Here is a 24509-nt window from a genome sequence, read left to right on the forward strand (position 1 = left end):
TTCCCAAGCTGCAGCGGCCACAAATAAATAAATAATAAAGATGTAAACTTTCTGAGGATAAATTACAATTCAATCAGATTTAGTAGGTTCATTATATAGTTCATGACCATACGCTGGGAAACAAGTCCCTTACACCAGAGTGAATAACAGCCATTAAAAATTCCCTTTCCTTGGGCTTGCCTGGTGGCGCAGTGGTTGCGCGTCTGCCTACCGATACAAGGGAACCGGGTTCGCGCCCCAGTCTGGGAGGATCCCACATGCCGCGGAGCGGCTGGGCCCGTGAGCCATGGCCGCTGAGCCTGCGTGTCTGGACCCTGTGCTCCGCAACGGGAGGGGCCACAGCAGAGAGAGGCCCGCATACCACACAAAAAAAAAAAAAAAAAAAAAAAAATTCCCTTTAATTTTACTGAAAGACGACTTATAAGATTCCTAAAGCTTATTGTAGACTGTGCATTGCCACCTTAACTATTTGCCTTCTTCTATGACATGATTATTAATACCCGTGAATCTCTGCTGTGGGAGGTCACTGCACCGTTAGCCTTTGACTGACTCCAGGCTAATACTGAGAACTCCACATTTCTTGGTCTCCCAAATTACAATAAGCTGTTTTCTTTATCTGTCGGTAGCTAAAATGTATTGTCAAGCTCAAAAACATAATGGAAACCAGAGTCCAACTGGGTATCACAGTCACTCTCACAACTCAGTGGGTAAAGAATCTCCCCATTGCTTCAGGACAGCAGCCTCAGCCACATAGTTAGCAGAAGCCATCTTAGATTTAAACTTAGCATCACCTCTTCACCTCCAGGTCAGAGGCCCCAGACTGAGATGCAGAAGCGTTTGCTCCCTCTCGCCCTAACTGCGGTTTGCAGCTCCCTTCCCCGGTAAGGGGAATCACAGATAGGAAGCTAAACTATACTGAAAAAATGAATGGTGCACAGTGAATTTATGTTGCCATGTGAAAAGGTCAAGTACATCTAGGCGGTAACTGTATACACATCTCCGTGGGGAAAGTCCAGCAAGAGTTGTGTAATGACAGGTATGATGCATTCAACTATGCACCAAAATTTGAAAGCAATTGTTATTCATGTAAGACATGTAAGATGCATGGACTATGGAGGAAAACAAACCACTACGCAGGTCCTGGGCCACAGCCCCGCCTTCCGGGGCCTGACCCAGCACCCCAGCACCAATCGCGGGAGGAAAAGTATAACTCTTCTCTGCTCCGAGATGAAAGAAAAGCGGCCTTCAGCTTCTGCCCAACCTCCGAGGCCCCGCCCCTTACGCTGTGCGAGGAGCCTGGAAGTGCGCGTGCGTGTGCGGATCTGCGCGTGCGCAAGGAGACGGCTGTCTTTGCTGCGCGGTCCGGCGCGGGTCTGAGGTAAGATTTTCGCCTCTTGGGGTGTTCCGACTCTGCGCGGTCAAGCAGGAGGGGAAGACACCAGAGAAGAGGCTTGAGGTCATAAGACGCTGGCCTTGCGCGCTGACTTGGCCGTCCCGGCCTCCGGCAGGCGCTCCCGGGCGGCGGCCCTTCCCGCGAGAGCCCGGGCCTGCTCGGCCATTAGAGGCCCGGGCGGCAGCTCTGGGAGGAGGCGGGTCGGCCAGGCCTTGTCTCCATCCGCGATGCTCCCGATTTCAAAAGGCTCCAGAGCAACTTTTGGGTCCTTTCTCCACAAGGAAAAGGAATAGCATCTCCGTCGTTCTCGTCACGGTGACTCCGGCCCCAATGGCCCCCTGTCCCTGGGTCCCGGTGAGCACTCGGTGGCTTTGTTCCGGCCGTGGGTGTCGGTTACAGAAGTTTGGTAAGTTATATTCCGTTGGAAAGAGAAACCTTTGCAGGTTATTAGTGAGCACGTGGGTGTGATCTAAATAAATGCAGGAGTGAAGGGATTTTTATAAACACTAAATTTACCACATCAGAGCCCTGTAAAGCCCCAAAGCTTCAAAAATATAGGAGTCTCTGGGAAGGAAGACGACGCAGGCTGGTTTCTGTTAGTAGCAGAAGTTGGAATTGAATTTACCGTAAGTAAGATGAGTTTTGACGGGTGGATTTTTCTTCCAGGTATTCATCTTGAAGTTATTATTATTATTTTTTTTGTCTGCGCTGCGCAGCTTAGGGGAACTTAGTTCCCCAACCAGGAATTGAACCCCGGGCCCCTGCAGTGAGAGCGTGGAGTCCTAACCACTGGACCACCAGGGAAGTCCCTCATCTTAAAATTCTTATGTAAAGAAAATCTGTGGCGTCAATAAAACGAACATCCATGAACCCTTTATCTAGATTCACTAATTAAGATTTTTTCTCTCGTTATATATATTATGATGAACCATTTAATGGGAAATTGCAGACTTTCACTTCCCCTTTTAATCTTCAGCGTTCTTCTCTTAAGAATGAGAACAGTCTCCTACTAAGAACAAAGCTGCATTGTCCACCAAGAAAATAAAAATTTTTCCAGTTTTCCAAGAGTATCTTTTATAGTTGTCCGGTGTTTCGGAGAGCTAGGATCCAAATAAGATTTGCACGTTGCATTTTGGTTTTAGATTTCTTTTACCTAAAACATTTGCCTGTATTTTTGGTTCCTGCCTATTCCAGGATTTTGGTATTGTAAAATGTTGGCATTCTGATATGATGTTTTCCTGTGATTTCATTTAATTAACTTGTCTATCTCACACAGTGGACATTGGGTCTAGAGCAGTAGTGTCTAATACAAATATAATGTGAAGTACAGATGTAATTTTAAAAATTTTAGTAGCCAAGTTAGGAAAAAATGAAGTTATTTTTAATAATATATCATCTAGGGCTTCTCTGTGGCGCAGCGGTTGAGAGTCCGCCTGCCGAAGCAGGGGACATGGGTTCGTGCCCCGGTCTGGGAGGATCCCACGTGCCGCGGAGCGGCTGGGCCTGTGCGTCCGGAGCCTGTGCTCCGCAACGGGAGGGGTCACAGCAGTGAGAGGCCCGCGTACCGCAAAAAACATAAATAAATAAAATAATATATCATCTAACCCAATTTATCCAGTTATTAATATATAATTATTGGTGAAATTAATGACTAATGTAGCTAATATAAAATTATTAATGAAAAATTTTACATTTCTTTTGTACTAACTGTTGGAATCTGGTATGTGTTTTACACTTAAGCACATCTCAGTGTGGATGCTAAATTTTTGTTGGAAATTCTTGATCTGTATTTAGCTTTCATAAAATTTACTGTTGAAAAAGTAGATTTGGAAACCCAGATTGCTCCAAACATGCTGAAAAGTTTTTTAGTAACTGAGCAATTTTATTTCTAAACTTACTTAAAAGTAAGTAAAATTAAGAATTCAGTTCCTCAGTCACACTAGCCACATTTCATGTTCACAGTAGCCACATAGAGTGAGCCAATGGCTACTAAGTTAGACTGCAGGTTTAGAGATGTGAAAATTTCCTAGGTGATGGTGTGTACTTCATATTGTATGCCATCAGGAGGCACATAAATGCAAGTTGTCCCGCTGTGTATTAGGAATGCAAAGCATTTAGTCAAGGTGCCCATCTCTCTCTTGTGTAGTCACATTTTTCTTTTTGGTAATCTGTGGGTGGGTGATACTTGGCAATAGGGTAATAATCTCTTCCCCAACCATTTCAGTCAGTGGTTTTGACATCACTTGTTGATCTTCGCTTCAACCTGTTTTTATGTTGGGGGCTTATGAAATGGTATTTTTTTTTTCTAATTCTGTCATTCCTTCTCCATTCTTTAGCTGTCAGTCTTCTATAAACAAGAGCTTTCCCTTCCCACTTCCCCTGCCCTCTATATTTTTTTCCCTTTAGGAGTGTCACAACATATCCCTGGATTTTTCTTTCATTCATCATATTATAAACAGTTGCTGTCATTTGATGCTTAAGTTGTCCCAAACTTGGCCAGGAGTAGTCCTTTTGATTCATGTGTCCCTTCAACACATACCTATTAGTCTTTGAGTGTAAATCCCCAGTTCACTTTGTACTTTCCAGTTACAGACCTGTAATCAATGATTTCTCCAAGAAGCCTCTTTCCTTATAGACACCAAGGTCTCTGTGATGGACTCAGTGCTACTGGGGTATAACTGTATCTAGGCCTTTCAGTGGTTATCTAAAAAAAAATATATATATATATTTTTTTTTTTTTTGAGACAAAATTGAAATCAGATTGTATTTATAATTTTATATCCTCCTTTTCATATAAATTATTATCATGAACATACTCTCATATTGTTATTCTTCAAAAACCCAATTAAAATATATATTTTCTTACATTGTAAGTTCATACTCATATTCCTAGTAAAAATTTAATATGTGCTTTTTTCTTTATTTTATACTTGTATCTCTTTTCTCTTATTATAAAAACCTTGGTTTGTAATACCAACGGTACACTTGCTCAATAGTATTAAGTTTCTTTGCATTTTTTTGTCCTTAATGGTTTATATTAAGTATACGCAGTTCATAGTACTGTGTTCAAATATTTGTATGAACTCTAAGTCTTTTCTCTCATGGTTTTGTTATCAGTTTGATACACTGTTATGTACATTTTTGTTTACATTTAGTTTTAAGGTTTGCTTCCTTTCTGAATTAACTTATTTTTTTAATTTATAAAACTTTTTCATGGTTCAAAGGTAAAACTGTATAAAAAGGTATATTCAGAAGTCTCACATCACATTACCACCAGTAGCTAACCATTTCCATTTTATTAGTTTCTGATGTAAACTTTCTAAAAATATATATATATATATATATATATATATATTCCTTCCTTCCCTCCTTCCTTCCCATGAATGTACTTCTTTCCCCAATTAAACTAAATACTGGAAATCAATCTATATCAGTTCATAGTGATTTTCCTTATCCTTTTTTGAGGCTGCTGAGCCCTTTATTAGTGCATGTATGGTAGTTTAGTCAACTAGTGTCCTATGGATAGAATTTGTGTTGCTTCCAATTATCTTAACCAAAGCAGCCTAATAACAGTAGGAGCAAACCTGTAGTGCAAAAAAAACCAGATTTTTTGACTCATTGCAGTGAAGGAGACTGCATAGCAGAGGAACCGTGGATGTTTCAACCAAACATCAAAATATATACTTACTGGATTCTGAGAATTGTGACATTTAGGTGAAATTTAAAGGAAGCAGTAATTTGATAGTCTCAAAGCAAAGCAGGACTGTGTTAAGGGGTTAACATCAGGTCTGTACTACAAACAACCCAGGCTCTGTTTCCTTGGAAACAATAAAATTAAGATAGATGTGGAATATTGTGTTCAGAAACCCTTTATTTGAAGCTCAGTTCCAGGTTTTTAAATCAAGACTCCTTCTTTATGTCAAATATCAAAATAATGATGTATATCCTCCAGGCAAAATTGGGATGTTTCAGTCTTACTGATACAATTTCAAACAGTGAATCTCTGATAGTCTCTGATTTTACAGAACAAAGTTTCTCAGTGAATAAGAAAGCAATAGTAACTCTGTTATATATTCTTTCATGAGATGGTCAGTCAGGTGCTGCCACAAGGGGAGACTGGAGGCCCAGGAAAAAACAAAGTTTATTATACTCTTAGGTCCTAGAGGCGAGGCAAGATGTAACTATGCAGGGTGATGTGGGAAAACACCAGCATGGTCAAGAGGCAGAAGGCACAGGAGAGAGGGGAAGGTTTAGGCCACTGCCTTTATTGGGGTTTCCATGGGAAAGGCAAGGCAGGGCAGAGGAAGCAGCCAGGATTGACTGCTTTGAATAATTTTGGCAGGCTTTGGGTATACGAGTGGTTTCTAGTTGCCTGCTACCTGGCCCTGGGATGTTTAAAGCACAGAAATATTGCCTCCTACAGTGGATGGGTCTGCTGGAGATAGTATGGTTCTCTTGGTTAGTTTGCATAGCAAAGTCATGCTCCGGGTTGTGTCCTTTGTTATTTCTCAGAGTTGGCTAGCCCCAAGAAGCAGTCTCTTCCCAGCCAGAAAGGATTTTTTCAGATGTCAAAAGTCATAATATACAGGAAAAGAATGTGTGTGTGTGTGTGTGTGTGTGTGTGTGTGCGCGCGCGCAAGTGTCCAGTAGTCGGTACTCATGTTTTGATGAGAGTAAGGAAACTGGGGCAATGATAGTAGAGACTTTTAGACAGTGTGGTGTAAGTTCCCCTAACTAACACAGAAAACATTTTACTGTGATAATGGAAGGGAGAAACATAGGTAAAGTATGAGGAGTCCTTGTAGGCCAGCCCATAATTTAAGTTTCTCATTTATATTGCATTAGTCAAGAAAATAAATCTGAAATTTTTTGCAATCCCTAACAATATCTTAGTGGAGTTGTAGAGTAGATTAGAAATACTCTTATATCAGGGTGACACATCTGGCAGTGGTGGTGTTGGAGGGGATGAGCTGATAAGTTAGTAAAGTATATGTAAAGGTTGGTGGTGGTGTGTGGAACCAAGGGGAAGGAGTGCTGGTGGCTGCAACGCAGAAGGTTTTGGTGGAAAGTTGGAGGCGGTTAGTGGAAGAAAGCATCAGGGAGTGGGTGGCCCTCTTCCCAGAGGGTCCAGGGGTTGGCCAATATGAGGCATGTGCCTCCTGGGGAAAGCAATAATCTCCAATAATTCCTTTTCCTTTTTAAAATTAAAACTTTGTTTTTAGAGCAGTTTCAGGTTCACAGCAAAATGGAGGGGAAGGTACAGAGAGTTCCCATCTGTCCCCTGCTCTCCCCCCAGCCTCCCCCATTATCAGCATCCCCCACCAGAGCGGTACAGTTGATGAACCAACATGGACACCTCATAATTACCCGAAGTCCGCAGATCACATTACAGTTCACTCTTGGTGTTGTATGTTCTGTGCCCTTGGACAAACACGTAATGACATGTTTCCCTCGTTACGGTATCGTACAGAGTATTTTCACTGCCCTAAAAACCCTGTGTCCTGCCTATTCTCCCTGACCCCCACAACCGTTGGCAACCTCTGGTCTTCTTACTACTCCATACTTTTTCCTTTTCTAAAATGTCATATAGTTGGAATCACACAGTCCATTAATTTTTGGAATGATATCGATACTAGTAACCTCTACCAGATTTCCCTGCAGGCATGGAGTGTAGGGGTGTATGTTTTGGCAGAGAGCAAGGAGTATACCTGGATCATGGGCTAAACAGACAGGGAATTCAGAATCATAATAGAATTCCTAATATCAAAGGAAGAAAAGCACAGTGTCCTATGTCCAATCTGTGCGTTAGAAGAAACAGTCCCTGGGATTTAGTGTCAGGGTCAAGTTAGCCCAGGGGGCAAAGTCATCTCCAACGGCGAGATCTCAGACTGGGGTGATGTCTCCTGGGGTGACTTCATCTCTGGTGGTGAGCTCCTGGGCCAGGGTGATGTTGCTGAGTGTGAGACTGGAGTATCCTATTCAAGTGGGTACCTACTCCAGTTGATGTGGATCTCAGCATTTGCCATGTTTGGTTGAAACACTGTCTTATTTGGAGGGTTTGGGCCTCTGGATTGTAAACCAATGAAAGCACCCAGACCAATAATAAGTCCACAGTTACCTAAACTGTGGTGTGTAGCTAAACTCTACAGGGTTTTTATTTTTTGAATGAAGTTTAGGCTCAAAGTTTAGGCTCCCATATCAGTAGAACAGCTGCCTGGTCTTTGGGACAATCTATGGTTAATAGATCCCAGTGGAGTACACCCCCTCAATCTGGCCTCCAGCCCTTATGGGATAGGGCAAGATAAAAAAAATTATAAATATAGGGTAAGGTTTGGGGCAAAATAGAGACCTCTTCAGGTTTATTTGTTGGACTGGAATTTAATGAATAGGAATTGTTCAGGAGACTATTAAGCATCTCAGTTAAAGCAGTTATTGGGGTCATGAAAGTTCTATGAATGCCTTTTCCGAGAGCCCAGCATTGTGTATTCTAAGCAGTGAAATGCGTGTCTTTGTTACTAGCAGTAATGCCTATAACTCCAAAGGGAATAAGGAGCATCCTGGCAAGGCCTTGTATTGTAGTCTTAGTTATATGTAAAGACATGTGATTTTGATTTATATTTTCGGTGCCTGTGAGGCAAGAGATTGCCAGAGTTCTGTACCATGAAATAGGACAATTTTAAGGTAATAGCCTAACAGTTTATAATAAATGTGATGATGGGACCATTTGTTGGCTAGGGCATCCAGTGCTGAGATGACTGCCTGAAGTTTGACCAAGTATGTTGTTTCTTGGGTCCCATCCTTTAGGGACATCATGGCTAAGGGATGGAAAGCAGCAACATTCCATCAGGCTCCATTACATGTGGTTAACAGTGCCATTTGTATAGTCCTCCAATTCTCATTGCTATTTACTCAGTTAATCCCAGGGGGCTTCCTAGGTAGTCAAGGGTCTGAGGGAGGGGTGGCATCCTCCAGCACCATGGCATCTGGCAAGAGACAGGGGAGGCCATCCCTCCTGAAGGTGGAATATATCAAAGGGCCCAGATTTGGTTCCCTCCTCTTGTAAGGAGGCCTCAGCAGTCATGCTGAGTTTATGGGGTATTGTTTCCATGACCCAAAGTATAATGGACAGGTGGTTATGGAGGGTCACAGGCTCAAGGTCTCTGAGAATGTCTGTTTCCAAGAAAGTATGTTGACAGCAATTACTGTTTATAATGTACAGGCATACCTTATTTTATTGTGCTTTCCTTTATTGTGCTTAACAGATAATTGCATTTTTTAAAAATTGAAGGTAAATTCTCATATTGGAGAATAACAGTAACCTCAGGAGTTCAGGCTTTTGAGACAGAGTAACCTGCATTCACACTCTGGCTCACCACTTAATTGGTGATCTTGGGCCAATTACTACTCCTGTTTGAACATAAGTTGCCTCAGCTATTGAATGACAGTAATAATAACTATGTTGATAATCACATGAGATTCCACTGTTTCTGGCACATAATGAGTACTCAGTAAACGGCAATTATTATTTATATTCATGTGGTCTACAATTTCTAATGACTTTCACATAATATAACTTCCATCTTCTACAGAGAGATGGTTAATGAATGATGCTTGATGACAGATGAGTAATGCCTCCTGCATAAAGATTGATGGTATGAGGCAAGACTCCTACTTAATCAAGAGGAATTGAGATTAACTTATCCATTAAATTCAGAAACTGTCTTGAAGAGACTTTGGGAATAAGACATGTTAAGGCAGATTTCATTAACAGATTCACAGGATGCCAGCCATTGACCTTTTCCCTTGTGGTACGTCCTTGTTGATGCTCCTTTCAGAGACCGTGCTTTAACTGGCCTGTGAGCAGCCTATCTTGTGGTCTGGGTCTATGCAGTCCTGCTTCTGGGCTGTCTAGGAGGGGGCTTAAGTATATAACAATATCCTGTTGTCTAAATCCTGGGACTTGGGAAAGATGGGTAAGTATGCATATTTTTGTGGGAGAGGTTCTCCTTAATCACATGGTGAGTTATTATGTTAGCCAAAAAAAACCCCAACAGTTTTACTTCTCTGGACTTTAATTTCTTTATCTGTAAAATGAGATTAGATTATTAAACTCTTCTTGTTTATCAAAGCCCCACATCCCATTTCTGACTTCAGATGAGGCGGGCTATAGGGCACTTTATGGCAGCAGTGTGTGCGTGTGTGTGTGTTCATTTAGAATTAGTGTGGAGTGGCTGCCAGGCTTGTGAGTATGGAAACTGGGCAGCCTGGATTCTCAGGTTTTGTTTCTTCTCCTCAAGGTTGTCTTTCTCAAGACTTTCTCTTTTCATGAGGAGAAGTCAGAAGGGGAAAGGATTGTGACCGGGTGTCTGACAAATTATTTTCAGGTCAGTAGGAAATTTATTCTTTTATAAAAGCACATGCTTTTTCCTACCAGGTAGATATGTTTCCTACTAGTGAAACGGAGCTTCTGTTTCAAATAGGGCCTGCTTAGGGACTGAGTCCCCAGTTAAATTTCCTCAGGTCTTAGGGCCTTTCATTTACACAGAATGATACTATCACTCCAGTACTTACTAATTCATTCTAGTATTTACTAATTCGGTGCAGTTCATCCATGCTGATTGTGTGCTCTCATTTTGCTATGATAGACAGGGAGCCGACATGTGCTTCTGAGAATTTGTACTGTCACTGGAGGAATAATTCATTTACCAGCATTTACTGTGTCTGTAATGTGCTCAGGACTATGGCTAACCTGTCAACAGAGAAAAATAAGACCAGAAGAGGTCACAATCTAGTTGTGGTGAGATACGTTCAGTTAGGTGAGAGAGGTGCTCTTAAAGCCATGTAATTGGATGAGGTCACCATGAATACGTCTAGGTAGAGAGGAGAAGGGGCTTGAGGACCATCAAGCCCTGGGGTTGATTATGGAAGAACGTAAAACCTGTCTAGGCTTTGAGTCTCCCTTCCTCTTTCTCCAGGGAACGTTGATGGAGACGGCAATTGCCTGATGCCAGGATGTTCCTCTTGAAAATGAAGATCTGTTCATTGTATTGGTTTTAATTTTTCTAGGATAAAAGGCTTAGGACTTCAAAATTATGTATATAAGCTTGAGCTTGGGTTTTAGGCAAAAGACTGGCAACCCTTTTGGTGCACAGTGAGAGAGAGTGTGTGTGTGTTTGCATTTTAGTTTTATTTGAAAATTTACTGGTTTGATAAAGTTGACATGAACAATTTTGTTGCTTCTCAAGTTATACCTGACAGTATTTGGTATCCCTGAAGAGCAGAGTCTTGGCCCCTTATTTATGGAAGCATTTGTCATCCCTTGCATGTTCTTCTTACATCAGGCATCTTTCTCTGAGAGCAGGGCACCAGCTATGCAGACCTGGTCTGATCTTTTAGGTGGAACAAAGAGGAAAACTGAAGAAAATGGAAGAGTTTTCCAAGTGAGGGAGAAGGCAGATGTGATTCTTTATGAGAAACAGCTGTAATCCATGAGAGCTGCAGTCCATTTGGAAATGTTAAACAGGAGGCTTTTGAAGAAATTTTTTTCCTAAGGATGCTGAGGTCATTTGGTTTCTGAGGTTCCTTGGGTACCTCAAACTTCCCTTTCTCTTCAACTTTTCATTCGCCTTCTTAAACTTCCTTTTGGCTTGAGAGCAGGATCTTTCCCATTTTTTTCCTTTAAATTTTGCATTTGCATTAAGCTCTTTATCTATTTCCTTTCAATGTTGTTTTCCTGGTTATGCGGCTTTCTGTTCATTGTCAGTCTCAACATTTATAGAATCATTTCTTAGTAAATCACCTACCAATTTGACCACAGTACCTTATCAGGCCAAACTCTTAGTCCAGCCAAACTTCTTAATCTCTTCTTTTTGTTTTTTTAATAAATTTATTTTTGTCTCCGTTGGGTCTTCATTGCTGTGCGCAGGCTTTCTCTAGTCGCAGCGAGCGGGGGCTACTCTTCGTTGTGGTGCACGGGCTTCTCATTGCGGTGGCTTCTCTTGTTGCGGAGCATGGGCTCTAGGTGCACGGGCTTCAGTAGCTGTGGCTCGAAGGCTCTAGGGCACAGGCTCAGTAGTTGTGGTGCGCGGGCTTAGTTGCTTTGCAGCATGTGGGATCTTCCCAGACCAGGGCTCAAACCCATGTCTCCTGCATTGGCAGGCAGATTCTTAACCACTGCACCACCAGGGAAGCCCCTTTCTTTTTGTTTTAAAATATATCTTAAGTCAATGTTTGAAAGTAAATACACATTGGCCTTCATTTTTAACATCTTCCTTCGATTTATTTCTCCAAGAACATAATTTTTTTTAATCTTATTTCAGATTGGGAGATTTGTCTTAATGCCAGATGGTCAGCACCTCAGTGGAATATTTTGGATGGGAAAAAATCCAGTGTGGTGGAAATGGTAAGATTCACAAGATATAATTCCTTGCCTTCCACACTAGTGGAAGCTTAGCAGTTCCATAAGATAGGAAAGCAGCATGATAACCATGACAGCTATTTGAGACTAGTGTCATTCACCTGTTTTTCATAGTCTCTGGGCATTGTGAATTTGGCAAAAACTTTAAACGCCCCTCACGATATATTTCTTCACACAGAGTTCACTCAGCTGAATATTCCCATACATGTCGTTCAGAACAAGTTTTTGATATAGTTTTATCTTGATCAGTTATCAGCTAAACTCTATAAAAATCCCTGTGAAAGTAAAGATACAACAAAACTTTCTAGCAGAATGATCACTTCATTCTGCTTGAAAGCACTGAGAGTCTGGAACCATGCATTGCAGTGAAAATGGAAGAAAAACAAAAACAAATAAAAAACTTCAACCATACTAATTTGTTTCTTGTATAGAAAAACAGAATTCAAGGCAGAGGGGAAAATCTCTGAATATAACAAGGTTGGAAAACTTTTTAAGTCATCATTAATCTCTTCATCAACAGGAGAGAAACTACATCAGAGAGAAATCAATTTTAACCACTGTAAAGAAGCCTTGAGTGTTCACACTCATGCCTTAAGGCTCAAAGGAAAACTTACATTAGAAAGAAAACTTGTGTTATCAGTGTGAAAATGCCTTCATAAAGAACTGTGCCCTTGATCTACACAAGAAAACCCATTCTGGAGAGAATGCTCCTGTTAGTATAATCGGTGTGAAACAGGCTTCAACCAAAATTTACACCTGGTTCACAAGAAAACTTACACTCAAGAGAACCCTATAAATGCGCTGACTGTAAGAAAGGCTTACCTTCTTCCTCATACCTTAGGGAATGTATAAGAATTCATGGTGGAGAGAGGACGTATGCTTTTAAAGAACGTAGGAAAGCTCTTTCTCATTCTACAAACCTTTTTGTACATATGCAAACTCACTAGAGAAATATCCTATGAGTGTAAAGGATGTGGGAAGACTTTCACTCAATCTTCATGTTATTCAGCATTTAAGAATTCACAGTGGACTGATGCCTGTGAAATGTAAGAAACTTGAAAAAGCCTTTTCTTATTCCCCAGATCTTGCTAAGGATATAAGATTTTATACTAGAAACACTGTGTAAGGAGTGCAGCCCAGAGTTTACTTTTCTCAGAACAGTATTCACATGCGAATTCAAACTGGAGAAAAACCTTATAAATGTAAGGAATGTGGAAAAGCCTTTGCTAGTTCCTCATACCTTACTGTACATATGAAGAATTCACTGGTGAGATGCCTTGTCATTGTAAGGAATGTGGGAAAATGTTTAGTATTTCATCTTGCTTTAAAAGTCACCTGGAAACTCACCCTGGGGTAAAACCTTATAAGCACTGTGGGAAAGCCTTTATTTGATTCTCATTTCTTATTCGACATTTAAGAATGCACGATGTAGGGACTTCCCTGGTGGTCCAGTGGTTAAAACTACGCTTCCAATGTAGGGGGCACGGGCATGGGTTCTATTCCAGGTTGGGGAACTAAGATCCCACATATGCTGGTGTAGCCAAAAATAAATAATTAAATTTTAAAAAATAAAGAGTGCACAGAAAGACCTTTTGAATGTAAGGAATGTGGTAAAGCATTTAGATAATCCTCGTACTTTAGTCAACATAAAAGAAACACATACTGGAGAGAAGCGTATAAATATAAAAAATGTGGGAAAGCCTTCACTATTTCATCAGGCCTTACAGTACACGTGAGAATTCACACTGGTGAACAACCTTTTGAATGTAAGGAATGTGGGAAATCCTTTACTCGATCCACATGTCTTATTCAACATTTAAGAATTCACAGTGGGGAGAAGCCATATATATGAGGAATATGGGAAAACCTTTAGTAATACTTCATGCTTTTCTGAATGTATACACATTCACACTTGAGAGAGAACTTATGCTTGCAAAGAGTGTGGGAAAGCCTTTGATACTTTCACACTTACTGAACATGTACTAATTCATAGTGGAGGTAACCTTATTGTAAGGAATGTGGGAAGCCTTTTGCTCTGCCTTATACTTTAATATTCAGCTGTGAGTTCACAGGTGTGAAAATCTTACGAATGTAAAAAGTATAGGATTTTTTTTAGTTTTTATTTCCTGCTATGGGAAAGTATGAAACCACACATAATGAGAAATCCCCTGAGTGAAAGGGATATAGGAAAGCCTTTGTTCTTTGTCATTAGGAAACATGATTCACACTGGAGAAGAACCATAAATTATAAATATAGGGAGTGTGGAAAAGGCTATGTTAATTTATTGTAAAAGTCACACTGGAGAGATTGTGTATGAATGTAAAAACAATTAGAATGCTTTCAATGAATATCTTTTATATATTTTTATAAATAAAAATCCCAAAAAGTTTTTTTTGTTTTTTGTTTTTTTTAATGAAAAACCTTTGTTACAAAGAGGTTTTTAAATAAGACCTTGGGAAAGTTTTGGAGTACATGTTTTCACTTACTGCATACAAGAAAATTGATACTGGAAAAGAAAACCAAGTAAATTTTTATTTAAATGAGTTGCCTTTCTGTGTGCGTTTTTTTTCCAAGGTAGACCCATACTTTTAAAGACTAATGATGTTGAGCATAAATATGGTCAACTGATCTTTGATAGAGGAGCAAAGGAAATGGAATGTAGTAAATATAATTCTTTTCAACAGATGGTGCTGGAACAACCAGACACCCACATGCTAAAGAATAAATCTAGACACAGACCTTGCACTCGTCACAAAAATTAACTCAAAATGCATTGCAGCCCTAAGTGTTAAACACACAACTATAAAACTCCTTGAAGATAAATAGAAGAAAACCTAGAAGACCTTGGGTGTGGCAATACTTTTTAAAATATGACATGGAAGACATCCATAAAAGAAATAATTGATAAACTGGACTTTATTAAAATTAAAAACTTCTGCTCTAAAAAAGGCATTGTCGAGAGAGTGAGAAGACAAGCACAAATTGAGAGAAAATATTTGCAAAAGACACAACTGATAAAGGACTCTTAAGACTCAGCAATAAGAAAATAAGCAGCCGATTAAAAATGGACTAAGACCTTAATAGACACCTCACTAAGGAAGATATGCAGATAGCAAATAAGCATTTGAAAAGATGGTCCACATCATATATCATCAGAAAAAAAGAGACCACTACAAATCTATGAATCTATGAGAATGGCCAAAATATGGAACACTGATAATGATAAATGTTGGTGAAGATATAGAGAAACAGGAAATTTCATTTCATTGCTGGTAGGAATACAAAATTTTACAGCTACTTTGGGATACAATTTGCTGGTTTCTTACAAAACTAAACATAGTCCTACCAAGTGATACAGTATTCACACTCCTTGACATTTACCCAAGTAAGCTGAAAACTTATGTCCACACAAAAACCAGTACATGCATGCTTTGGGGGTTTTTTGTTTCTTTGCACATAAATGTTTATAGTAGTTTTATTCATAATTGCTAAAACTTGGAAGCAGTCAAGATGTCCTTCAGAAGGTGAATGGATAAACTGGCCCATCCAAACAATACAATATTATCCAGTGCTTAAAATGAATGAACTATCAGGCCATGAAAAGACATGGAAGAACCTTAATGCATATTACTAAGTAAAAGAAGCCAATCTGGAAAGATTACATACTATATGATTCCAACTATATGACATTCTGGAAAAGGCAAAACTGGAGATCAGTGGTTGCCAGGGATTGGTGAGAGTGATGGGTGGAATGTATAAGCAAAGCACAGAGGATTTTTAGGGCAGTGAAAAATACCCTGTATGATACTCTAATGGATATACGTCATTACGGTTGACCCTTGAACAAGATTTTGAACTGCATGGGTCCATTCATATATAGATTTTTTTTCAGTGAATATGTACTACAGCATTACACCATTCATAGCTGGTTGTATTTGCAGGTACAGAACCCAGAGGGCCAGCTGTTAAGTTGTACTGGTGTTTTCGACTTTGAAGAGGGTTGGGGATGCTAACCCCCATGTGTTTACAGTGGAGCTGAGAAAGGCTAGTGGGCACTTTACTTCTGCTTCAAAACATCATGCTTTTGTTCCTTGAGCAAAGCCTGGAGTCCACAGTTCACATACTGCCTTGTCAGGCTGTGCTCATGTGGTGAAAGAACCTAGCCTCCTTAAAATATTTTTGGAATGGAATGTAGATTAATATTTTTCCGTTTTAAACACATGCTCCTAGTCTTTAATATTAGTAATTAAGTGCCTAAGATTTCTGGGCCCTTCTGTACATGGGCAGATATTTTATGGAGCCGATCTGCCTGAGAGGCATTGTCAGCTGTGATGGGTTGAGCTTTTAAATACAGATCTCCAGATATGAGTGATTCCATTAAATAATAAGGATCCTCCTAATGATTAAGTTTTTTTATGTCTAGGCAGATGTTTTATTCATGGGGGTGTGTAGAAAAGGCACAGAGAGGAAGCTATTGAAATTTTTAAAATCCTTATTTCGGGCTGTCTAACTGTAGTAACAACAACCCCAAAGCACCTTAAAATCCGTCTTTTCTCTACTACCAGATTTCCGTTTTAAATCATGGGTTCCGGTTATGCATATTTAAGAATCAGCCCTCTTTTGGCACTGGTAAAATCCATTTCTTGGCAGGTAGCGTAAAGTGCTGATCGAGACTTTTTTGTCTTTAATACCAGGATAATCATTGTTTAAATTGGAGTCCGGACAAAAAAGTTCTCTGACTTCTGGTTAGGAAGAGGGGAGGGGCAGTGACCCCACAAGAGAATCCATAATGGCTGAGTAGTGAAGTTTGGACTCCTTTTCCCTTCTGACTGATCAGTCTCCTTTTCAAAACCTTGGGGACCTCTACTTTCTCCATCGAGGAGACCATATGGAGTCAAAGACCCGGGCTCAAGTGCCTGCGCACCATTTTATTTAAATGTGCAATCAAGAGTAAGTTACTCTACTTGATAAACCGCCTTCGCTTAAAATAAACCTGCCTGCACTTCGCCTCATCTCTGTGCCCAGGCTTCCTGGCCAGGCCTCAGGCACTCTCTCCGGGCCCGCCTCCCAGCCCCGCTCCCCCGTCGAAGTTCCTGGGGGTACTGAACTACTGGAGGCGGGAGCCTCAGGCCCGGGACCCGAAGCGGAGGTGCGCGTCCGCTGGCGGCTTGGTTCTCAAAAGCTGCTTCGCGCATCTTACCATTTTCCCTATCCGTTGGCGTCCGATCCGGCTGGGCCCAAGTCCAGGTTCCGACCGCGAGTCTGGCAGGGCCGTTCGATAGTGGGGAGGGGTCAAGGGTAAGGTTTATGGCGCCAGCTGCTCCCGGACCACGGCGCCTCCTGCCGGGCTTTACGCGCGGCTTCCCGCCCGGGGCCTCAGGACGCCCCGCTTGTCCTCCAAGCCCCGACCCGCTCCATTCGCGCCTGCTGGGGCCGCGGCTTCTTCCCGTCTCCCGGACGACTGCTCAGACTGCTCGGGCTGTCTGTCCCCGGGAGGAGGCGGGTCTGGAAATAAGGGCAGGGCGCGTCCGCAGGGTCTTTTCTCCATCGCCTGTCCTCCCCTCTTTAAAAGGCCTCCCCCAAGTCAGACTACTTTTCCTTAAGAAGATTCCCTTTTTTGTACCTCATTTTCTTCCGTTATGACACTTTTTGTAGTACTCATCAGTTCACGGAGATCTGCCCTTTTTTTCTTTCTTTGATTTGGCTTACAGTTCTCTAGTGTGTGGAAGCAGCCTAGTCCCCTGTTGGTGGACGATTGAGTTGTTCCCATCTGAATGGGCTTGTGCATGTTTCTTCATATTTCTGTACTTAGGACTTTAAGGTCGATTTTTAGAACTAAAGTTGTTGGGTCATGTGTAATATTCCTAGATATTGCCAACTGCCCCCGTTCTATTTTGAGCGCTCAGAACGTGTATTTTGCATCCAGCAAGCTGCACACCTCTCTTAGTTTTCAAATAATCTTAACCTATAGATGCTTTTGCATGTTTACATATCATCCATGAATGACAGGTTTATTCTTCCTTTACAGTCCTCCAACCTATCATGTCTCCCCATCCTTTTCCGCTCTCCCCAACTTACTGCACTGTCTGTATCATGATTAGTAGAAGGAGCCACTTCTTTTTCTGTGTCTCAAAGGCCTTCAGCTTGTATCTAGTAAATTGAAATGTTTGCTCTATGTTTTCGATACATTTTCAGGTTTAAAGACATTTCCTTCTATTCCTTTTTTCCTCGTTTACTATAATTAACGTGTAACTAAAGTGTACAATTCAGTGACTTTTAGTATATTCCCAGAGTTGTGCAACCATCACCACAATCTAATTTTAGAAAATTTTCATCATCCCAGGAAGAAATCCCATACTCATTAGCACTCACTCCCCCATTCTTCCCTACCCCCCATGTCCAGGCTACCACTCACTAATCTATTTCTTGTCTTTATAGACTTGTCCATTCTAGACATTTCATATAAATGGAATCATACAATATTTTGTCTTTTGTGAATGGCTTCTTTCACCATAATGTTTTCAAGGTTCATCCACATTGTAGCAAGTGTCAGTACTGATTCCTATTAATGGCCAAATAATATTTTGTATAGATACATCACATTTTATTTATCCACTCATAATTTGATGGGCATTTGGGTTATTTCCACATTTGGGCTATTGTAAATAATGCTGTTATGAACATTCTTGTTAAAGTTTTTGCGTGGACTTACGTTTTCATTTCTCTTGGGTTTATACCTAGGAGTGGAATGCTGATTCATATGATAATCATATATTTAACATTTTGATGGACTACCAAACTGTTTTCTAAAGTGGCTGCACCATTATTCTTTACCACCAGCAAATAAGAGTTCTGATTTCTCCACATACTCACCAATTGTTATTTGTCTTTCTGATTATAACTATCAAAATGAGTGTCAAGTGGTATCTTGTGGTTTTGATTTGTATGTCCCTGGTGGCTAATAATAAGCATATTTTCATATGCCTAATGGCCATTGTATTTTCTTTAGAAAAATAGATATTTTGCCCATTTTAAAAATTGAGTTTTTTTTAATAGAGTTGACTAAAATTATTTTTAAATCATTATGCAATGTTGGATATTATCAAACACTTTTACTGTATTATTGAGATGATCATACTGTTTTCTACTTTGATCTATTCATGAAACAAATTATATTAATTGATTTTCTAGTAGGCCTCTCTTGCATTCCTGGGATAAACTCAACTTGGTTCTGATGTATTATCTTTCTCATTTTTTGATGTATTTGATTTGGACTTATTTTCTACAGACTCTTTGTATCTATGTTTATTAATGAGACCTGCGTATCATTTTGTTTCTTATAATGGCTGTCATGTTTGATATCAGTATTATACCAATCTCAAGGAACATTCCTCTTCCTTTATCTACTTAATCAAGGTAATCCCTTTGGTAAGGCAAACAGTTTTGTGACATCATCTTAAAAGTGGCGTGTCCATCCCCTTCCCTTCTTTCCCCCCATGGTAATTATATAAGGTACTGTCATAGATTAATCAAAATACACACATGACGTTTTGGATTGTGCACATTTCTGGAGTTTTGCATAAGTGTGTCTAATCCCTGAAAGATTTGAGTCAGAATTCTCTCTTCTTTGAATGGCAGAACTGATCTATAAAACCTCTGAGCCTGGTGTTTTCTTCATGGGAGAAGTTTATATGCCTAGTTCTTTATTTTGTTTTTGCTTTTTTGTTTGTTGTTTTGTTTTTTAAAGAATCTATCTGGGCAGTGAATTATTTGGGCTAGAGAGACCTGGAGTCTCTCTGAGGGGGTCAGCAACAACCCAGATTATTCCACTTTTATACATTTTTAAAATTGTGGTAAAATATATACAATATAAAATTTGCCATTATAACATTTTTAAGCATACAATTCAGTGGCATTAATCACAATCACAGGGTTGTGCAACTATCACTGTCCAGGTCATTTTTGATAATTATTTTAGGACTATTCAGTTTGTTATTTTTAGTCTTATTTCTCTAGGAATTGAGCTATTTCCTGTGACTTCTGAGCTTGATTAGCATTTAGTTATTCACAATATCTTACATGTTTAATCTCTGCAGCATCTATAATTGTGTTCTTGTTTTTCATTTTTCTTTGCACCTTCTCCCTCTTTTTTTTCTTGAATAATCTTGCATGATTTTTCCTATTAATTTTCAAAGAATCAGTTTTTTTTGTTTGATCTTTTCTGGATTTTTGTTTTCTAGTTCATCATATTATTCTTTCTTTCCTTCAATTTTTTAAAATTTATTTTGAGATTTTTTTTCCTCTAAATCTTTTTTCTTTTTTTTTTTGGCCATGCCGCATGGCATGCGGATCTTAGTTCCCTGACCAGGGATTGAACCCAGGCCCTTCGTAGTGAGAGTGCTGAGTCCTAACCACTGGACTGCCAGGGAATTCCCTAAATTCTTAAATTGGAAACTTAGACTAATTTTTAACTTTTTTTTCTAATATAAGTACATAAAGCCTATTTTTTTTCCTAAGGCCCACTTTAGCTGCAACCTACAAGTTTTGGTACTTAGCACTGATCAATAACCATAGTATTAATGTACTTTTTAATTTCTAATTTAATTCATTAATTATGTCTTTTACCCATGAGTTCTTTGTAAGTGTAATAATGTTCTCTAAACTCCAGATGTCAGTGGCTTTTTTCTATTAGATTGAACTATGGTGAAACTGCTAACATTCAACCTTTTTTTTTAACCTATAAAAATGGCAGGGCTTCCCTGGTGGCGCAGCGGTTGCGCGTCCGCCTGCAGGGCGGACCGGGTTCGCGCCCCGGTCTGGGAGGATCCCACATGCCGCGGAGCGGCTGGGCCCGTGAGCCTGTGCTCCGCAGCGGGAGAGGCCACAACAGAGGGAGGCCCGCATACCACAAAAAAAAAAAAAAAAAAAAAAAAATGGCAGTTTCATATGGTTCAACATAATTTTCTTTTGTAATTAATATATAACTTAATTTCATTTTGGTCAGAGAACATATCTGTATACACCTTCTTTGAAAGGCTTAAGACTAGCTTTATAGTATAGCAGTGGGGTCAGTTTTGTAAACATTCCACTTATGCTTGAGAAAGATATGTATTCTCTATTTATTGAGAGTAGTGTCTATAAGTGTTTTAGATGAAGGATGTTCATTTTACTATTCAGACCTTCAAATCCTCTTTTTTTCCTCTCATCTATCCATTACTCAGAATAGTGTGTTAAAGTCTCTTACACTGATGGAGGTTTGTCAATTTCTACTCTAATTCTGTTAGCTTCTGTTTATAAATTTTATGAGACTATGTTACTTGTGTATACAACTTCAGAATCTTTATACTTTCTCGTTAATTGAATTCTTATATCCTAATGTAGTTACCTGTTGTAGTGCCTTTTGTCTTAAAAATGTGTGAAATTAAGTTAGCCAAACAAACTTTATTTTGGTTAATATTTGCCTGGTATATCATTTCCATTTTTGAGATTTAGTCTTTCTGTGTTGTCTTTAGTGCATCTCGTGAAACAGCATAGAGCTGAAATTTATCTTAATCTAACATGGCAGTCTTTGTTTTTAAACTATAGAGTTCAGGGCTTCCCTGGTGGTGCAGTGGTTGAGAGTCCGCCTGCCGATGCAGGGGACACGGGTTTGTGCCCCGGTCCGGGAAGATCCCACATGCCGCAGAGCGGCTGGGCCCGTGAGCCATGGCCGCTGAGCCTGCGCGTCCGGAGCCTGTGCTCCGCAACGGGAGAGGCCACAACAGTGAGAGGCCCGCGTACTAAAAAAATAAATAAATAAACTATAGAGTTCAGTCCATTTATTTGTACATTTATTGTGATTATTGATAAAGACATTTTCTGCCATCTTAAAACATGCTGTTTATTTTACTTGCTTTTGTTGTTTTTTTCCCCTGCTTATTTTTCTTGCCTTTGTAATAATTGAAGTTTTTTCCTCATTCCATTTTTTTCTTCTAGCCTGTGAGTTAAACCCACTTTGTTCTTCAGTAGTTGCCCTAGCTATTTTATCATGCACACTTAAAGTCTAAAGCTAATCAATACCTTTATTCTCTAATGGAAGAATACCAGGAGCGTAAGACTACAGTCACATCCCTCCCAATTTATATATTTTTATTATTCAGTAGCATTCCAGCTTGTTTTTCCATCTCACAAATTAGATATTGCTATTATTATTTTATATAATCAAAGTTCACTTAACATTTCAGACATATAAATTCCTATTTCATGGAATACTGAGAACTTACTTTAGTGATAATCTTTAGATGGGTAATCTCTCTTGGGTCTTTACTTAAAAATGTCTTTATTTTACTCCCCTTTTAAAACTTTAAGCTTTTCATATGGAAATTTTCAAACACACACAAAAGTAGAGAAAATAATATAGCGAATCATATCATCAACACTCAGTTTTCACAATTATCAATATTTTACCATTCTTGTTGGATCCTGTAGGCCTGAGCTGTCTAATACAGTAGCCATATGTGGCTATTCAAATTTAAGTTAAAATTTAAATTACTTAAATAACACTAGCCTCATTTCAGGTGCTCAATAGCCATATGTAAATGGTGGCTATTGTATTAGTGTACATAAGAGTTGGACAGTGCTGGTAGCCTAGTCACCTGCTTTTTCTTTTTTCTGGAGTGTTTTTACAGCAGATTCTGGACATCATGTCCTTTCATCGGTACTTAAGCATGCGTCTCTGGCTGGTACATAACCATCACCGCGTTTTTCCACCTGGCAAACGCCAAAGTTCCCCAGTTGTCTCCAGAATATGTTTTTACAGTTTGTTCAAATCAGGGTACCCACCTTGTTTTTTTGAATATATATGTCTTAAGTTTGTTTTATCCCCTCCTCCTCCTTTTTCCTTTTTTTTTAATCCATTGACTTATTGGAGATATCAAGGCGTTTGTCCTACATTATGGATTTAGCTGATTGCTGCTACTTTGTATTATTTAACTTGTTTATCTCTGTATTTCCTATTAAAAGTAGTTAGTCCAGAAGCTTGATTAGATTCAGGGTTTGATTTCATAAATTCACCCTTGAACCTAAAGAAGATATTTTAACTGGATTTAGAATTCTAAGTTGATAAGTTATTTTTCTCTCAGCACACTGAGGGTGTCATCCTTTCTTCTGACATACCTTGTTGCTCTTGAGACGTGAGACATCAGTTTGTCTGTCCTTTTTAGGTGACCTGGGTTTTTTCCCTGGCTACTTTTAAGATTGTGGGGCGAAAAAAAATCAAACACCAAAGAAGAAAATAAATGTAGGTGTGGATTTCTTTTTATTCTTTCAGCCTGGGATTGATTGTGCTTCCTGGATCCAAAGGTTAGTGTCTTTTACTAATTCTAGGAAATTCCTAGCTAGTTTCTCATCAAATGGTGTAACAAAGTTCTAATCTGGTGGTTAATCCTTGCATTGAATTTCTAACTTCAACGAGTCTGTTTCATTTCTAAAAATTACATTTGTTTCTTAAAACTGTTTCATCATTTCTAGCGTATCTTATTCCATATTCATCCAGATTTCTCTTAATTTCTTTAAGCCTGTTAAATATAGGGTTTTTTTACATAATGTCTAAAAAGTCTAATACCTGCAGTATTGTGTTTTCTTTTTCCTGCTGCCTGTGTTTTGACTGCTTCTCACTCATGGTACATTATATATTTTATATATTTGTGTTTCTTAATTTTTTAAACTGTAACTTCCTCAGTTTACTTAGAATTTTATCTGTGGGAATCCTTTGAGGCCTGGCTTGAAGTTGAGTTTTCCAGAGATAGGTCCATTTGCTCACATTAATTGCCTGGGGGACCCTCTTTAATGAAAGCTAGAACCTTCTTTAAATAAAATTCTCTTGAGGGAATAATTTTGGATTACACAAGTAATGTGAATTTGGACTAAAACATAAGATTTTCTTTTTCTACTATATCTGATGCCAAGGTCTAGACCATTTTCTCTCTGTCCCCTTCTGTATGGAAAGTTATCTTTCTTTTCTTTAGAACTTTTAATTATGGATTTTCAAACATAACTCAGGAGTGGAGAGTACTATGATGAAATCTCCCTGTACCCATTATCCAGCTTCAATGATTACCATGATTTTGCATTCTTAATTCTTCCCCTTGCTTACTATAATAACTGAGTTTTGTTTTCCTGGAGCATGTTAAAACAAATATCAAACATCATGTCATTTCACCCAGAATTTGAGTTGTATCTCTAAAAGAAAAGGACATCATAAGGATACAACCAGCCTAACCCGGTCTGGGGGCAAAAGAGGAAGGAGAACTGTTACAGAGCAAGAGATTATGAGACAATTCTTTTTTTTAAAAACATCTTTATTGGAGTATAATTGCTTTAAAATGGTGTGTTAGTTTCTGCTTTATAACAAAGTGAATCAGCTATACATATACATATATCCCCATATCCCCTCCCTCTTGTGTCTCCCTCCCTCCCACCCTCCATATCCCACCCCTCTAAGTGGTCACAAAGCACCAAGCTGATCTCCCTGTGCTATGTGGCTGCTTCCCACTAGCTATCTATTTTACGTTTGGTAGTATATATAAGTCCATGCCACTGTCTCACTTCGTCCCAGCTTACCCTTCGCCCTCCCTGTGTCTTCAAGTCCATTCTCTACGTCTGCATCTTTATTCCTGTCCTGCCCCTAGGTTCTTCAGAACCATTTTTTTTTTTTTTTT

At 39.5% G+C, this 24509-nt stretch overlaps 1 protein-coding gene across 20 annotated transcripts in view; it reads left to right on the plus strand.

Moving 5' to 3' along the window:
* The first annotated feature begins 1324 nt into the window (after positions 1–1324).
* LOC102994299 (zinc finger protein 177) overlaps positions 1325–24509 on the plus strand; it is an 87843-nt gene continuing 64658 nt past the window's right edge. For 15 of the 20 annotated variants that reach the window (XM_055081043.1, XM_055081071.1, XM_055081066.1 and 12 more), the window contains exons 1-3: positions 1387–1799; positions 11713–11795; positions 23120–23151. In XM_055081043.1, the coding sequence (XP_054937018.1) occupies positions 11731–11795; positions 23120–23151 (97 nt within the window). In that variant the 5' untranslated portion in view covers positions 1387–1799; positions 11713–11730. The other 5 variants (XM_055081012.1, XM_055081015.1, XM_055081011.1 and 2 more) reach the window with 5 other exon arrangements.

This window comes from Physeter macrocephalus, chromosome 2, assembly GCF_002837175.3.
Source record: "Physeter macrocephalus isolate SW-GA chromosome 2, ASM283717v5, whole genome shotgun sequence".
NCBI classification, from domain to species: Eukaryota; Metazoa; Chordata; class Mammalia; order Artiodactyla; family Physeteridae; genus Physeter; species Physeter macrocephalus.